The sequence below is a fragment of the Gorilla gorilla genome, chromosome 8 (genome assembly GCF_029281585.2).
Source record: "Gorilla gorilla gorilla isolate KB3781 chromosome 8, NHGRI_mGorGor1-v2.1_pri, whole genome shotgun sequence".
Classification (NCBI taxonomy): domain Eukaryota; kingdom Metazoa; phylum Chordata; class Mammalia; order Primates; family Hominidae; genus Gorilla; species Gorilla gorilla.
The window spans coordinates 12,099,604-12,118,016 of NC_073232.2; the positions used below are offsets into that span (position 1 = coordinate 12,099,604).

At 45.4% G+C, this 18,413-nt stretch overlaps 1 protein-coding gene across 2 annotated transcripts in view; it reads right to left on the bottom strand.

The window, feature by feature from the left end:
- PITRM1 (pitrilysin metallopeptidase 1) overlaps nt 1-17,598 on the bottom strand; it is a 36,615-nt gene extending 19,017 nt beyond the window's left edge. The window contains exons 1-14 of one of the 2 annotated variants that reach the window (XM_031015330.2): nt 17,338-17,598; nt 14,801-14,903; nt 11,705-11,811; nt 10,928-11,079; nt 10,104-10,218; nt 9,929-10,025; nt 8,218-8,378; nt 4,659-4,785; nt 4,303-4,391; nt 3,360-3,488; nt 2,496-2,609; nt 1,891-1,987; nt 1,384-1,518; nt 47-185 (exon numbers count right to left, since the gene is read on the bottom strand). In XM_031015330.2, the coding sequence (XP_030871190.2) occupies nt 47-185; nt 1,384-1,518; nt 1,891-1,987; nt 2,496-2,609; nt 3,360-3,488; nt 4,303-4,391; nt 4,659-4,785; nt 8,218-8,378; nt 9,929-10,025; nt 10,104-10,218; nt 10,928-11,079; nt 11,705-11,811; nt 14,801-14,903; nt 17,338-17,393 (1,621 nt within the window). In that variant the 5' untranslated portion in view covers nt 17,394-17,598. The remainder of the gene's footprint in view (nt 1-46; nt 186-1,383; nt 1,519-1,890; nt 1,988-2,495; nt 2,610-3,359; nt 3,489-4,302; nt 4,392-4,658; nt 4,786-8,217; nt 8,379-9,928; nt 10,026-10,103; nt 10,219-10,927; nt 11,080-11,704; nt 11,812-14,800; nt 14,904-17,337) is intronic. The other variant, XM_063709846.1, reaches the window with a different exon arrangement.
- Between the last annotated feature and the right edge of the window lie 815 nt (nt 17,599-18,413).

An 18,413-nucleotide genomic window follows, 5' to 3' on the forward strand; every position in this document is an offset into this window, starting at 1 on the left:
CCGAGTGCAGGTTAGGGACTCGCCAGCTTGGAAGGAAGCCTCTGACCTTTCTCGTAGATCTGCTGCCTGTCTCCGGGGGACAGAGCCTTGACCTTCTGCTTGAGCTTCGTGGCTTCCACCTGTGCCTGCTTCTCGTGATACTTGTCATCTGGCCTCATCGATAAAGTCAGCTTATGCTGGTTATTCTGCAGCAACCACAGCAACAACAAAAGCCAAGTGAAAACAAGATCTTATTACATCCTAACACTCAACAAGCTTCTGCTGGTGTGTTCTTGGTCCTGTGGTTCTGCTTTCCCACTTTAAAAATAGTAATAATAGAACGCACCTCAAGAGTTGTTTTGCTGATGCAAGTACCCAAGCCTTATAAAATGCTTACCACCATACCTGCCTATGTAGTAAGCACAGAATTCATATATGCTGTTATTCTACTATTATTAATATTATGGTCATTAGGTCTTAAACATATCAATACTAAACATTTTCATTACATCTTAGTTGTAAAAAGGTTTGCACTTTCAAGTACTACAGATCTTGGATTTTAGTCTAATTGAAGATAATATAGAATTCTATTTTTTGTCTAGCGTTCATTCTACTATTAACCTCTAAAAGGCTAGAACTACATTTCCCATTCAATACTTCATAAATTATTAGAACAAAATACATGTTGACGTAATATAAAAATGAACATTAGGTGATTTCATGTCCTTTCCTTGTTTCAACAATTAAAAAACTACACATGCACAAAATGCTCCCATATAAAATACTACAAACAGGTGAGATAACTAGAAGACACCAGAAAGTTCATGGAAAATAACTTACAACAGCTGAGAGAAACTGCAGGTCAAATTATTAAATCATATCTCATGTCTAAAACAATGGAACCTACTGGAGAGTTTCCCTTCACAGCAGACAACAGTCTCTCCCACCACGGGAACCCTTTTAAAAAGTTCTACCATAGTAATGAGTACAAAGCAAAGAACAGGCAACCAAGCACAACTGCCTAAAAATCTGAGAAAACAAACGCGCAAGCATCAAAAGAATTCACTCATGAAAACCAGAAGATTCATTACATTTGGGTGACTGTTCACATATTTTATATTCTTCTACTAATAAAAGAACAATATATGCAGATGTTTTGTTCATACACACAAACATATATATTCACATACTAAAAATGCACATATACATTCATCTAAAAAAACTCAACTTGCATTACAATCTGGAAAATAATTAAGTTAATGTAAGCATTTAAATTTTTAATTAGAAATTAAGTCACCCATTAACATAAATTACTTAAATGTATAGATTATGTTCCTAATATTCCTTTCATTAGTATAAAATTCAACCTCAAAATTAGAGAAATCAATTATCCAACTTTCTTACCTTAAAATACTGTTTTACTTTTTCTTGCAAAAATTTTGGATTTTCCTGCAGGCACTGTCTGAATTTAGCTAACTGATTTCCCAACTTCAAGAGCTCCACAGGGTCCCCATCGTGGTTCCAGCAAGAAGCTATGTACTGGAAGGAAGATTTCCACATCCACAATGCAGCTGGTACCACAGTACAACCTCCACAAACAGCCCAGACTTGATATTAAGATCCTAGTTTCTATATTTAAATATATCACAGATGATTGTTTATAACAAAAGTCATGTAATTCTTTGGATGGAGAAACAAAAAAACTTACTTTAGAGCCCTGTTTTGTTCTAATAAAATAAAAAGCACAGGCTGAAATAATGTTTAGGAAATAACCAACAGATTACTAGTTATAAACCCTTACCCATTTAAAGTAATCTATTTCACATAAAAATATCAAAAAGCCAGTTAAGCTAGTAACAAGACAAAATGTCTATTATAAAACAAAAACAAAGTTGTTGAGAAATCACTTACGGATGTCAGCATCAGCCCAAAGCTGGTAGACTGATGTTTCATCTGTATTTCAATTTTATGAAGTAAAGCCTCAATTCGATCATCTTCAAATCCTTTCCTAAAGAATACAATGAAGAACAAAGATGGGCCAGACACAATGGCTCATGCTTGTAATCCCAGCACTTTGGGAGGCCAAGGCAGGAGGACTGCTTGAGGCCAGGAGTTTAAGACCAGCTTGGGCAACACAGAGAAAGCCCATCTCTACTACACAAAAATTAGCTGGGCATGGTGGTGTGCACCCTAGTTCCAGCTACTTGGGAGGCTGAGGTGGAAGGATCACCTGAGCCTGGTAGGGGAGGAAAATGCAGTGAGCTGAGATCACGCCACTGCACAGCATGCTGGGTGACAAAGCGAGACCCTGTCTCAAAACAAAACAAAAACCTAAGATGTTGAAGAGTTTTAGTAACAGAAGTTAGCAGAGATAATATTTAAACAACTAAATATGAACAATAGCATGTTATATGACAGAGAAGGAAGGCCGAAACAATGGATCAGGCTCAGCTCCTCCCAAAAAGCACGCAGGAATGAGGAGCGAAAGCAGATTGTTACAAACAAGCTACACTCACTCAACTACTTCATCAATCGTTCTGTCTACGAGGCTTCTGACGGTCTCAATGTCTTTCTCCGCAATCCCTTGGAGGCCGACACTGAAGTAGGCCTCCCTCGTGTAGCCATTATATCTAGAAGACAAAACCAGAAATGATGCACTGGAATCCGGGCACGTTCATCATGCCCTCGTAATATGCTTGATTTAAAGATCAGAATGAAGCGCCTTAAACTCCAGCCCCTCCACTGAAAAGCTCATTAAAGCAGTGTTCTCAGGTAACTGGTTCTGTGTACATCCATGTCATTTTTTAAAAATAAAATTTAAACTTTTGAGTTATGGCAGGATAAATATCAAAACAGAGAACTGCTGAGATTTACAAAATTTTAAAAATTCCTGTAGTCCCAGCTACTCTGGAGGCTGAGGCAGGAGAATGGTGTGAACCCGGGAGGCGGAGCTTGCAGTGAGCCGAGATCGCGTCACTGAACTCCAGCTTGGGCGACAGAGAGAGACTCCATCTAAAAAAAAAAATTCTAATACTTAATGACCTGACCTGTAAGAGACAACAGCATGACATTCTGAGGCCCTGGAAAAGCTGTCTTTGTGCTGGGTGTTTTTCTTTTGGACAAATGCCCCGTTGGGGGGACACAAATGGCTGGCATTGGATCCAGGATCTCATCCAGAGTTCCCTGATGGGGGCGGCCATCCTGTGTACCATGAGACACTCAGCAACTTCCTGGTCCGCCATCTTCCGATTATAGCAATCAAAAATTCAAAAATGTTCCAGACATTGTCAAGTGTGGGGCCGGGACAGGGTGTGGAGGTGGAGGAGCAAAACTGCCCCCAACCAATGAGAACTACTGATGTAATCTAATCATAAACTCACCCAACATCAGGAGAAAAGTCTGTGCCAAGGCCAGATTCAATCAAGGCTTTGTAAAAGGGAGAATTGGGCCCAGAAGTCAAGAGTGAAGACAGAAGACTTAATGTGAAGGCTTCAAATGTGTCGGTGATGCTGCATTGAAAAAAAAAAAAAAAAAAGGAGAGGGGAGGTAAGAAAAGAGTAAAGGGAAAATTATTGGCCCTTATGCACATTTTACTTAAAACCACTACACATCTTTCTAGAAATTCTTGCATTTCAACATTTAACAATTTTATGAGCAAAAGAGAATTTTCCTTAAATACCGGGATTTTTGAAGGGGGGCACAAACCATAAAATTAACTTCACTGCACACGAAATGCTCACCATGGGACAGCCTGCCAAGCACTTTTCACACATGATTTAAATCACAGGCACAGTGGCAGCACCATTAAGGAGACAAGGAACAAGCCAGGAGAGGTGCCAGCCATGGAGCTGCAGGCTGAGCACGGGAGGGCCCAGAGCCCAAGTCTTCCCTTCCTGAACACCCCCTGGCACGGTTCCGACCTAGTCTCGTGAAACCACCGGAATTACAAAGTTTTGTATGTGGTATATTTTGCCGAGGTGCATGTTCATAGTACCATTCTCACACTCAAAGGGACCTGTGACCTCAAAATGTGAGCAACTGCTGGTCTGAGGCAGTCTTTTCTCTGTAGGAATAGAGCTTTGAAATACAATAAGTAAATTAATTTTCTTCCGGAGGGCTATCAGAAACGATTTTCCTCAAAAACCATTTTGGATGTTATTAAAAACTTCGACATTTTGTTCTCTATTCCTAAAATCCACTTAACCCCTGAATCCTAACCGTATATTAATTAACATTCAATTGTAGAACTCACTTCTGCACCTTCTAATAGGAAGATTTTCCTCATGTTTTTGTCTTGTATGAGCTTTGACAGCATATACTTACTCCGGTAAGAGGAAGCTAACGCTGACGGTTGTTTGTTTAGAGGGATCTGTAGCAAATGAATCCGGGCCACATGTTATCTGGAATTCCCTCTGTAAAATGACGTGACGTTGTGAGTAGGCACAGTGTCTGACGGTTGTCAACTACTCTAGGTTATCTGGATACACAAAATGGAGCGAAACATGCTTTCCACTAAGTTAACTTTCCTTTCAAACAAATTACCATTCTTTTAGCTTGAAAAGCTCTCCCATACTCTGTACCAAACATGACAGCATCTGAAATCCCATCATGAACACCCAGTCCAAGTCCTCATGTCAACATATTTACCAGGAAGGACACAAACACGGTGGGGCACTCACAGGTTTGTCCCAGGGTGTCTGAGCTGGCACCACGGTGCTTGGTTCAATTTTCTGGAATTTGCTCAGTGCTTCCTCGTGAATTTGTTTCAGATGCTGTTCTAATGGAAAATTACCGTACGTGAAGAACCTAAAATTTTAAGGGAATATAATTAGTCTGTTTTAGTTTAAAAGATTTGAGATCAAGTGCTGTCTGTTTCACTGAAACACAGTGCACAGGAGTGCCCCTTACCCAAGGTCTCGCCTTTCGGTTTCAGTCACCCTTACTCAACCAAGGTCCAAAAATATCACGGTACTTCGAGAGACCAAAATTCATGTAACTTATTACAGTATATTGTTATAATTGTTCTATTTTATTATTAGTTATTGTTGTTAACCTCTCACTGTGCCTAATTTATAAATTCAACGTTCATTCACAGGGCATGGTGCTATTCCTGGCTTCAGGCATCTGCTGGAGTGCAGTGGCACCTTCACAGCTCACTGCAGCCTCAAGCAATCCTCCAGCCTCAGCCTCCTCAGTAGCCGGGACTACCAGGACTACACCACCACACTTGGTTTTGGTGGTTTTTTTTTTTTTTTTTTTTTGAGACGGAGTCTCGCCCTGTCCCCCCAGGCTGGAGTGCAATGGCACAATCTCAGCTCACTGCAACCTCCGCCTCCCGGGTTTAAAAGATTCTCCTGCCTCAGCCTCCCAAGTTGCTGGGATTACAGGTGCCCACCACCATGCCCAGCTAATTTTTGTATTTTTAGTAGAGATAGGGTTTTACCATGTTGGTTAGGCTGGTCTCGAACTCCTGACCTCAGGTGATCCACCCGTCTCAGCCTCCCAAAGTGCTGGAATTACAGGCGTGAGCCACCGCGCCTGGCCGGCTAACTTTAAAGTTTTAGAGGTGGGTTCTCACTATGTTACCCATGCTGGTCTCAAACTCCTGGCCTCAAGCTATTCTCCCATCTTGGCCTCCCTAAGTGCTTGGATTTGCAGGCATGAGCCACCACACCTAGCCAAAAATCCATCTTTCATTTTAAACTTCATCTAGAGATGTGACAAAAACCAAGTGAGGTATTTGTTAAAATACTTTATAACCCTAGGTACAGTAATATAGTAATCCAACTGACAATTTCACAAAACTCAATTTTTTGCAACAAATTCAAGGTTATACACGTTTATAAAGATAACACATTTATTCAACCAGAGGAAAAAGGTTACAATGACAGAATTTATCTTTTTCTTTACTATATAGCCTGGGCTATGGTTAAGGTTTGGGAAACTAGTATCTTACAGAACCTTCAGAAATTTCTCACTCTAGAATTTAGAAACAAATTTTACACACTCGGGGTTGAGAGAATCCAGGAGCAATCACCACCCCTAGTGTCCAGATGCTGCTCTCCAAAGGCCCTTCCCCATTAGCCACAGAAATCAGAGCTCCCTGGGGAAACAGACAGTTGAACCTCTGGAGCAGGGAGGGCCTGGCTGTGCATGCGTTAGGGAGGTGGGGGTGGAGGTGGGGGTGGGGGTGGGGGCGTAGAAACCAAAGAAGTTAGACCAAAACGGGCCCACAGCTGGGGCAAATGTGGGCATAAAAATGAATAAATTCCATCTGATCACATCATCTCAAATACATACATATACAGAAATATTTCTGTGAGGTCAGAGTGGTACTAAAAAACAAAACAAGACTGGGGAAAAAAAAAAGAAAAGAAAAGAAAGAACTCTCTTCTCCATGTTGGGCACAGTGGCTCACACCTGTAATCCCAGCACTTTGGGAGGTAAAGGTGGGCAGACTGAACTCAGAAGTTCGAGACCAACCTGGGCAACATGGCGAGACTCTGTCTCTATAAAAAAATATAAGCACTAGCTGGGCATGGTGGCGTGCGCCTGTAGTCCCAGCTACTCAGGAGGCTGAGGTGGCCCAGGAGGCTGAAGCTGCAATAAGACAAGATCATGCCACTGTACTCCAGCCTGGGGGACAGAACCAGACCCTGTCTTTAAAAAACAAAACAAAACAAAACAAAACAAGACAGCCTCTTCTGTCACCATTAAAAGTAGTTCCTGCACCACCCCTCCTCCTCAAACTGGACTTCCCAGGGAGAGCAGCTGGCCCTGCCTTTTCCACAGAACCATATTTCAAGATAACCCGATAGCCCAGCTGATGTGGAGCTCTTCTTTGAAGAAGTCCAGCAAACAAATGAAGAATAAATTACAGAATTAGAAAACTTCGCAAACTCTAATAAAGTAATTGATTCAGGCAATAATCCTCAATGAATATGAAAACCATTAATAGGTTGATGAGGAACTCATTATCACAGGACACCAGAAACTCAAGCCCGCCAGATGGTCTGTGGCTGAAGGGAAAAAGCAGATCTTCCCAAGGCAGTGGCTGACTCTCAGCATGGACCCCACTGGTGTGAGATCCCCAGTGGAGGCGAGCAGACCTCACATGATGGTAGGATGTGGCCGTCTATGGAGAGCTCCCCATGAGGGACTCTGCTTAAAAAGGCACAGCCTGACTCAAACTAAGTCTTTGGATCTAAGTTCCAGTGCTCAGGAAACACAGGAACATGGCACCCAACACCACACGGGAACAGCCAGGCCACCTGGAAAGTGAGTGCACCGGAAAGAAACTGGGCCTGCACACTCCTCTGCCGTCCCCTAGAGGGTGCCCAGGAGAAACCCGGGCTGACCAGGTGTGACCTGTGGGATCCCGTGCAACAAACACTTTGGGGCCAACTAGAAAATCTGAATATGGAATAAGAAACAGGCAGTTTTAAGAAAGTATGTTTTATTCTATTAAAACTGAAAATGGCATTAGCTCATGTAAGAAAAAATCCTCATGTTTTAGGGTCACAAATTCAAACATTTACGGGCAAATGATCATGACGTCTATAATTTACTTCCAAAAACTTCAGCAAGGGAAAGGATATCTATTACATGATAAGTGTTTAGGGGCTCATTATTCTAGTGTCTCTACTTTTCTGTATGCTTCAAGTTTTCATAATTATTTTTACATAAAATAATCTTGCAAATATGTTTTTACATTAGCATTTATATATAAATACAATTAGTGTTTTATATAATATATATGACTATATTATTATTATAATGACCTTGTATTAGTGACATAAGAACAAGTAATGTATCAGAAAGTGAGGATGTAATTAAGGTTCAGTAACTGCATCCACTATTGGAAGAGCACTTCTCCGTGCCAAGGAGAGGGCTTGAAGCTTCACACCCCGTGTCAAGGTGGGCACGATCCATGCACCCCCACTTTCCACGCAACCAAGCTAGATGTGAGGCAACAGGCTGCGGGGCCAGGACTCTCCTCTGGAGGACTCTAAACGCTGTGTTTGTAACCACCATGCTGAGCCTCCTGAAGGCTATCATTGTAAAAGTCCAAAATCAATGTCCAAGTAAGACAGGCAAACTTAGGCCAAGAATCTCACCTAGACTTAGATGTTTCTTAAGCATTGCTAAATGTGAGAGAAGCCATGCCATAAAGTGTTAAGAACACAAACAAGTCAACTTTTCACAATCCACCATCAAACTTTTCCAACAAAATATTACCTAGCATTGCTTGGGTGATAGTGAGTGGCATGAAACTGCTTAAGCTGCTCCCATGTAAGCTCTGGGATGCACAGTGGGTCGCCCCCGGAGACCACTGAGTACGTGTGGTCGGGAAGAAGTCTGTTCTGAAGATGCTGGGAGAATATCCTCTCATTGTCTGTCTTGAAACGTAAAATAAATAAATCATAAGTATACATGTAAAATAATACACACACGTTACATTACTTACAATATAGCCAATTGATCACATTCTCGTGCATACACCTGTAATACTTTGCAAATAAAGCTGTTCTAATGGTTTAAAAAAAAAAAAAACACCCACGCAGGCATTGTTTAACACGGTATTCAATCATTCATCACCCACGCACAGGACCCAAGGATTGAGAAGAACAATGGTCTTTTGGATGTGTGGTGCAACAAACGCATAGCTGAAGGCTGTAAATCGGGACGGATCAGTAGGTCTGCCCACCAGCCGTGAGGGAAGTGGGGAGAAGCTGTCACCCCAACTTGAGTTCAAGAAGACTCCTTGGAAGAAAAGACCACCAAATTGAGAATGAAAAGGTAAGAAATAGTTCACCAGCTGAGAGGAGCTACGGGAATCAGAGAGCAGGCCACCCATGAGCCTCAGGGACACCAGGACAGGCAGGTTGTCCAAGTCACAAGGGGACATGAAGACACGGGCCCAGGACAGCAGCTCTTAACCCAAAATGGTCTCAAGACTCCTTTACACTCTGAAAAATTAACCCATTTGTGCCTGAGGTTGCATTTTTTTTGTAAAAAATCAGACCTTGATTAGCCGGGCGTGGTGGCGGGCGCCTGTAGTCCCAGCTACTCGGGAGGCTGAGGCAGGAGAATGGCGTGAACCCAGGAGGCGGAGCTTGCAGTGAGCCGAGATCGCGCCACTGCACTCCAGCCTGGGCGACAGAGCGAGACTCCGTCTCAAAAAAAAAAAAAAAAAAAAAAAAAAAATCAGACCTTGGCGATGACCTTGAGCTGTAGGACATAAATAAGTCCCACAAGCTTAGGGTTCCAATAATGTAACACTAGGCATACATGCGTTTTAATGAGGACCCAAACAGCTTTTGATTATGTGGGCGTTTTTGCCTGTGTAGGTGCCTGTGTGTGTTTATGTAATTTTTCTATATTCTAAATTAAAGCTGAGATATTTAAAAAAATACTCATTAAGGTAAGCCATCATTACATGTTGATATAAATATTTTTTGAAAAATACTTCTCATAACAAAGTAAAAAACTGACTACTTAGAGTGGTGCTGTGTTGCCTTTTTTGCAAATCTCTGTAGCTTCTGGCTCAGAGGTGAAGTTGGACTCCCCCATTTGCTCTGTATCCAGCTCGCTTTGTGTCACACACCTCGCCAAGCAGCCTCTAGAAAGTACACCGTGTACTTGGGCAAGAATGAGTGAAAAGACAATGTCTTGGTAGTGGTATGAAAATAGCTTTTATCTCACAGACTTGCTGCAGATCATACACCGGGGGTCCCCAGACATGGTCTGAGACCTGCTGGGAAGAACAGCAGCCTGGCCCTGCTACCCTGGCTTCTGCTCACAGCACTGACCCCAGCTAATTCAAGAACGTATCACCCATAATGAGAATATTAAATAAAAATCAACCATCTTCCAGATGTGTCTATATCATGATATTGTACATGGGTAAGGTAAGCTGAACACAACATAAAAAAGGAAGAAAACTTACAAATGCTCCCTTCATCTCATTAAAGACGACTCCTTTAAAGACCAAGGGCGTCTGGGGGTCGCTCGGATTCTCATGTTCCAGCCGCCATCCTTCCTGCCTGAGGACAAATCATTATAAGCTGATAGTGGCTCAAATACTAAAGTCTGTATCAACTAGTTAATCATTCATGACATACCAGAAATCCAGCTCGCGTAAACATGGGAAAAAGGTGGCATCCAAATACACCGAGAGGAGATTCTGAAAGTCCTTGGGATTTTGTGTGGAAAATGGATACAGAGTATAATCACTAGCTGGGTACAAATGAAAAGTGAAATTGTAAAATATAACAGATTTCTACTAAAATTATTGACTCTCAAGACTCATTTCCCCTTTGTCCTAGGACAGTAAGCTGTAGCTATTCTTGGGACGGGGCAGTGGCCCCATGCTCTGGTCCCTGGCCTCAGCAGCTGTCCCAGCTCATAACCCCAAGTGCTGGCTTTCCCATCCCGTCTCAGGATCTGCACTCGACGGGCACCAGGGCTTTCTTCAGCGAACATCTAAACTCTCTCAAGTTTCTCCAGAGACTTTCACACATCTACAAAGATGACCTCATTCTGTAACAGCATGGATTTAACCCGCTCTTCAATGTCACTCCCCCACAGAATGCACTGTTCATCGTCACCCTATCCACTATCGTCAGGCTTACTAAAAGTCAAACATCAACATTAGCGGTAACTCTGGAGGCCTGGCATTGTAGCGATATCTCCAAGAGAAAATTGTTTTGAACTTTTCTGGGAAAAGTTCACGTACGTTTTCTTAAAACACTAGTTTTTACAATCTCGCTACCATGTGGCTTTCCTGAAGGATTAAATTTCTAATGTCCTTCAACTAGAGACAGGTAAAAATTATTCTAGAACATGAATTGCCCACTCCCCTCATTCCTTCTCAGAAACTAACTGAATTCCAGTGGGTGTGCCTGGCAAACCCAAAAGCAGTTTCTGTTCCGGACGCTGGTCTTACCTGTGAAGGCGTTCATGAACGTGGAGAGGGACCGGTTCAACATTTTGAAGAAAGGGTCTCTGCACGGATACTTCTGAGACCCACAAAGGACGGTATGCTCAAGAATGTGAGGAACACCAGTACTGTCCACGGGAGTGGTACGGAACTGCACGCTAGGGAAGAAGGAACGGCATGCTAGGGAAGGGGGAGGAACTGCAAATTAGGGAAGAGGGAGGAATGGCACGCTAGGGAAGGAGAATGACCAGAACGCAAAAGGTTCAGCTTAGTGCTGCGGACACAGTTCCCACACGCGCCATCACCTCAGGCTACTAGAAATCATCATTCTGACACCACAATCCTCCAGCACAGGGTTTTCCAACTGTAATGTAAATCATCGATTCAGACTGTAAAATTGTATTTTGATGAGATTATAAGTCTGTGTAAGCTTTTCTTTATTTTTCAAGATGCTCTGTCAATAAAAATACTAGTGAGATGATATTTTAAACCACGTAATGTACAGCCATGTTTTAAATCAAGCTTGTCCAACCCGCAGCCTGCAGCCCGCATGCTCAGGATGGCTTGAAATGCAGCCCAACACAAATTCATACACTTTCTTAAAACATTGAGGTCCTTTATTTATTATTTTTAGCTCATCAGCTGTCCTTAGTGTTAGTGTATTTTATGCGTGGCCTAAGACAGTTGTTCTTCTTTCATTGTGGCACAGGGAAGCCAAAAGAATGGACATCCCTGATTTAAATAAAAACATTCAAGACCATGTTCTTACAATGTACCACACACCTGAACAGATTATTCGTGTCTTCTCTGGCCAGGTGTAAATACCTGGCTCCTGTGTCATCGTGGCTGAGCTTCACTGCAGTCAGGAACAGCTCGGGAACAGATGTCACCTGAGTTAACAAGAAAAACACGACCAGTTAAACTTAGACAAAATGGCCTTTGAAATGGTTATGTTCGACACACTGAGAAAACTGGCTTTTCTGCCTGAAATTAGATGATGCCGGGAAGGCAGTATTTCAGAGCTGGAGAGAAGAGACCCATCTTGTCCAGGTCCCTTATCCTACAAACAAGGAAAGACAGACCTAAAAAAGGCAGATGAGAATATGTGTGTGTGTGTAGAGAGAGAGAGAGAAAGAGAGAGAGAGCGCAAGCGAGAGAGAGCGAGCGAGCGTGCACGCGCTTACTACTGGCTAGGTATTTTAGATTTTTTTATTTTTTAAATTTTTTATTCTTTTTTTGGCTAGGCATTTTCTAATCACGTCACATATAATCCTGTGAGGGAGGTATTCTCATCCTCATTTACAGACGAAAAAACCGAGGCTCAGGGTGATGGAATAAGCTGCCTAAATCACAGAGCCAGGATTCACCCTGGTGTCTGCCCTTCCCATGGTACTGTACTGCACCTCAGTAACACAGCGCCCCTTCCACAGTCTGCTGAGTGCCTCCTGCTTTTGTGCGCTGTGCCTCAGTAACACAGCGCCCCTTCCAACGTTGGCTGTGTGTCTGTTTCTGTGCATATCATCTCCTGTAGTGCGCAGAACAGGCCTGCACAGAGGGGAAATGCTAGAGTGGGCTAGCCTGCGACAGTGGGGAGAGGCTCTAGGATCAGCCTTTGCTTCTCTTAGTTTAGGATGGGTTCTCGGTGGTAGCTAGAAGCACAAAGCTGTGGCTTCCAGAACAGCTGGAGGGGCCGGGAGGATAGAAATGCCCACAAGAAAGACGAAAGACTCCCCACTCCTGGGGTGGTGTGGAAGGTCATCTCCTACTTTAGGTAAGCCTCCTGGTAAGTGACCATACTCCTCGGTATGAAAGAAACTGTCTTCTCTTCCAGTCATGCCAGCCGGCCCTCTCCCTCAATCACACACCACGTCCCTGTGATCACACCACTCACCACCCCCTCCTTCCAGGTGCCATGAGTCACCTGGCCAAGCGCACACAGCAAGTCGCTGGCCAAGGTCAGACCTCGGGTCTCCTCAGCCCAATCTAGGGAGCCTGCCACCCAACAGTCATGCACAAAGCGGACCACTACGACCTGCGTCATCTACCGCTGCTAAATTACTTCTGTTTGCAAGCTTACTGTACTTTGTAACAGATGATCAATGCTTTTAAAGTCAGCAGATACAGTGACATGCCTGCTTTCTAATAATATATAGCTTTAATAACAATAGCTTTCATGGTAGCTATTTCTCAAACAAGAATCATGACTTATTGTAAGTTTCTATGGCTGGACACAGTGGCTCACACCTATAATCCCAGCACTTTGGAAGGCCAAAGTGATATGGTTTGGCTGTGTCCCTACCCAAATCTCATCTTGTAGTTTCCATAATCCCCACATGTGGGAGGGACCTGGTGGGAAGTAACTGAATCAAGAGGGCGGTTTCCTCCACGTTATTCTCGTGACAGTGAGCACATTCTCATGAGAGCTGACGGTTTTATAAGGGGCTTCCCCCTTCACTTGATTCTTATTCTCTCCCCTGCCGCCCTGTGAAGAGGTGCCTTCCACCACGATTGTGTTTCCTGAGGCCTCCCTAGCCATGCAGAACTGTGAGTCAATTAAACCTCTTCACTTTTTAGCTCATACTTTATAAATTACCCAGTCTTGGGTATTTCTTCATAGCAGTGTGAGACTAGACTAATACACAAGCAAAAGGATTGCTTGAACCCAGGAGTTTGAGACCAGTCTAGGCAACAAAGTTTCCATCTACACACACACACACACAGACACACACACACACACAAAATTAGCCAGGCATGGTGGCACCTTGTCCCAGCTACTTGGCGAGAGGATCGCTTGAGCCCAGGAGTTCGAGGCTGCAGTGAGCCAAGATCATGCCACCACACTCCAGCCTGGGCGACAGGGTGAGTCCCAGTCTCAAAAATAAATATGTTTCTATAAAATTTGAAAAATAAAGGAGGAGAATCTACCACTGTGGGTGAGGCCCTTATTAACAGTAACCTGTACTATAAACCCAAGTGTCTTTGCCTGGCCTTCGCAGGATTTCACAAATGCTCCAAGTCTGTCTTCATGACTCCCATGCCTGGACCTTGTCTGGCGCACCCTAGTCACTGCCCTGGCTCCCTTGCCGGAGCCCTGCCCGAAGGCAGCCACGTTCTCACACCACCCTCTCCAGGAGCTCTTCCCTCTGCCCCCAGCAGCAGCAGCTCCCACTCCGCTTCCTGCCCTTGTCCTTGGCCCTCCGCGTGGCGTCCACCATGTGCCTCCGGTCACAGCCACATCAGTCTTTCTAGACAGTAAGCTGTTTGTCTTTCATGTTTGCTATAACATCAAGGATAGCACAAAGCCAACAGCTGGCCAAATACATGAAGCGTTTCATTTTTAGTTACCATGCTAAATAGAAACAACGCAAATGGTTTAGGCAAAATAACAAAACAAAAAACAAATGAATCTATTTTAATATAGACCCAAGTAAGCATAGGTCCACAATTTCTTCTTTATAATTCTGAAACCTGAATGGCTCAGAAAACTGAAAGGTTCTGCAGAAGTTTAGAGCAAGCTATCTGATGGCAAAACCTGACTGAACAGATCAGGGCAGTGAGTCTTCATGCTCATACTCAGTGAAACATCAGGTTTGGCTGCAGAAACGCTAGTGTGTCTGATTACAGAGACCCGGCTGGAAGTGTTACTCTCTAAAATCTCACAAGAATCAGGCTTTGCGGGATTCCAGGAAGGGACTGGGGGTCATTTCACTCACAAGCTCTGTTCAGCCGAGTAGCCGCCACACAACAGGAGCTGGGCCAGGGCCTTGGGACACAAGGACAAAAACGCTAGTCTCCGCCCTGAAGGGCTCCGTACATAGGCCAGAAGCCACACCTGCAACATATGCGGATTTATAAGGAGGTGCCGAGGACGACCCATACCTGGTTTACGGTGAATCCGTGGATCTTGTCTCCTAGTTTATACTGCAGAGACCTCTCACAAGCCCGGTTACTGTTCCATCGCCACGCTCTGTGGTGTGCATGTCTAGATTAAAAGTCATCTAAGTTAGATGAGTTGCAGGAAAATTATCTGGCTAACATTATTCAGCCACATAGTGAAAATACTCTCATGTAATAAAGATTATTAAAGAAAAATTAAATACTGCATCTTCCAAAGTCTTGCACATTCCAGAAAGCTGATTTCTGGTAAGGTCCTTTCCATTTTAATGATCTTTATCTTAACTAAAGCTTCAATGTTGGAAATCTTTTCTTTATACATGTTCACAAATAACTATAATACAATTACAGTTTAAATTCCCCTTGTTTAAGAAACAACTCTTAAACAAAAGGGCTTCTTTCCCTCACAGAATCCTCAAAAGCCTTCACAGTATAGCAAGAAATTCACACTCCAGTTAAATCCCATTACATGCCTACCGAATTGGTGAAAACTTAAAAAGCCTAATATTACCGGGAACTCTCATACACTGCTACAGGGAGTACAAAGTGGAATAACTTTGGAAAAGCACTTGGCATTCTTTAGAAAGGCTGAAGAGGCCGGGCGTGGTGGCTTACGTCTGTAATCCCAGCACTTTGGGAGGCCTGGGTGGGCGGATCACCTGAGGTCAGGAGTTCGAGACCAGCCTGGCCAAAAATTAGCCTGACGTGGTAGCAGGCGCCTGTAGTCCCAGATACTTGGGAGGCTGAGGCAGGAGAATCGCTTGAACCCGGGAAGTGGAGGTTGCAGTGGGCCGAGATCATGCCACTGCACTCCAGCCTGGGTGACAGAGCAAGACTCTGTCGGAAAAAAAAAAGAAAAAAATGCTGAAGATTGGAAATCCATTCACCTCTTGGTCTATATCGTCCACACCTTACGCTGCTGCCCCAGCACTCACAGACAAAAATGTCAGCACGAACCCTGACAGTCCCAAACTCAACTCACCTGGAGGTGTATCGACAGAGAATGGATAAAGTGCGGACTAATCGTTCAATTAAAAAAAAAAAAAAAAAAACCTTACCAATAAAAGGGCCTACAGCGGCATGTAACAAAGATACGGGTCACATAACGTGAAACAAAAGATACACATGATACAGTATTATCCTAAACAGGTATTATTCAAATAGGTAACAAGACATTGTCAGAACGCATAAAAATGGTAAAATATTAAAAAAAAAAAAAAAAGCAAGGACATTTCTGTATGTCATAACAGCGATAATCTAAGAGGGAGGGAGAGGGTTACGAGCAGTCAGGGGAATCTTCAACTTGGTCACAGGGACACCAATTTTCTTTTTTGAGAGAGATCTCACTCTGTTGCCCAGGCTGGAGTGCAGCGGTGCAATCTCGACTCACTGCAACCTCCACCTCCCGGGTTCAAGCAATTCTGTCTCAGCCTCCTGAGTGGCTGGGACTACAAGTGCTCACTACTGCGCCCAGCTAATTTTTGTATTTTTAGTAGAGACAGTTTCACCATGTCGGCCAGGCTGGTCCTGAACTCCTGACCTCAAGTGGTCTGCCCGCCTTGGCCTCCCAACATGCTGGGATTACAGGTGTGAGCCACCGCGCCCAACCTACTTATTTCTAATAATTATTCTCACCTGAATGAGATGGCTCACACCCGTAACCCCAGCAATGCGAGAGGCTGAGGAGGGGGATCAAACCAGCCTGGGAAACAGAGCAAGATCCCTGCTCTTAAAAAACACGTAATTATTATTCTCTCCAATTGTATTATATGTCTTATGGGATTTTCTACATTAAGGTATCCCACCGAAATATTTATTTTAAAGATAATATGTACAGGAAAAAAAAAACCTATTCAGTCACTGGCAATATTATGAAGATATGCTATAACCAACATTTGCTTACTGATTTAGCAAATTTCAGAATTATGGGACAGAAGCGTTTTAAGAAGTTACTTATCAAGGACATGATAGGAAACTCCTGAGCGGTAAGGCCAGGCCAAACTCACGCCACGGGCGCCCCGTGCCTCCCGGCCTGGGCCGGCAGCGCTGAACTGTTACCTTATATTAAACACGGGCTCGTGGATTACCATGAACACTAAACCGCTTCGTCATTTTTTTTCCCATGAATTGAGTCATTTAAAAAAACAGTTCAATTCCGGGAGGCTTCAGTTCTCTGAACACAGCGAGACTTTAAGTGTGGGCTGTGGGCGCCTCGGGTCTCTTAAGGACTCGGCCTCCCAGCAAAAATGAACTAGGAGCAAAGCTGTCAGCGAGAACCGCAACTGCCGACCCCATTTACTACCCCCGTTAAAGCCCCACGGTAATGGAGGGCCACGCCGGGAGCGCCGCCTCGGAGCCTCGGATGCGGGAGCTCCAGGAAGGGCTCGGGGTGCGGGACGCCCACAGCTGGGGGAGCTGCCAGCCCCGGGCGCAGGGACGAGGACCCCTACGCCTCCGGCCTGCCCTGGACCCTCCCCTCCCGGGTACCAGCGCGCCGAGCGCCTCCCGTCTCAGCGTCTCACCCGCCGCTCAGCCGCCTCAGCACACACATGCCCCGCCGCCCGCCGCAGCGCCACATTGCGTACGACCAGCACCTGGCTGGTGAGGAACCCCCTCTTAACCCGACGCAGGGCGCGGGGCGGGGCTTGCCGTGACGGCTACCACTCCTATTGGTCAACGCGAACGGCGACGTCCTCTGCGATAGGCTGTAGGTGAAAAGGGTAGGCCTCCACTGCTCAGGGACGGGCGGGAGGGCGGTACGGACGGAGATGGGCGGGAGGGGCGGGGCCGACGTGCCGAAGGAGGCGGGCAAGGAGAGGGGCGTGGTCACGGGTAGAAAGGGGTGGGGCCGGCTTGCCGAAAGGGGCGGGGTTCGGCCAGCAGCAGGATGTGGACAGATGATAGGAGGGGGAAGTGGGCAGGCGAGAAGTGGGGCGTGGCGAGAGGCGTGTCTATGCAGATGAAGTGGGGCCTGGTGAAGGGCGGGGCTGCGCTGCTGAAAAGAGGGGCTCCTGGAAGGGCGTGCTGTGTTGGGTGGGGCTGTGCAAGTGAGGGGAGGGGCTTAGCGAGGGGTGGCTCTTTGCAGGTGAGGAGTGGAGACCAGTGGGAGAGGGGATTGCGAGTGAGCTGAGCCTTGGGGGCGGGGCTTGCAGGTGATAGGGTGGAGCCTAGTGGGCGGGGATGCAAGTGAGCTGGGCCTTGGGGATGGGGCTTGCAGGCGATGGGGTGGAGCCTGGTGGGACGGGGCTGCAGGTGAGCTGGGCCTTGGGGGCGGGGCTTGCATGCGAGAGGTGGGGCCTTGTGGGGGCAGGGCTGGCAGAAGTGGGTGGGGCTTGGTGATGGACCGGGGTGTTCAGGTGAGGGTAGTGGCCTGGTTGCGGGCTGCCGGAAGCTGGGCCAGGTGAAACTTGGTAACCCTCTCTGGCCTTGGTGTGGGCGTTGGTCCTGTTTGTAGGGCTGAGCTGAGCTCCAAAGGCGTTCTGCTGCCCCGCCAGGCCTGAACCTTGGGGTCTGGGGGCTTCTTGGATGAGATCTCAAGGCTGCATGGCAGGTCCCAGGGCCAGGGCCCCACGGTGTCACACGTATCACGGATGGCCGC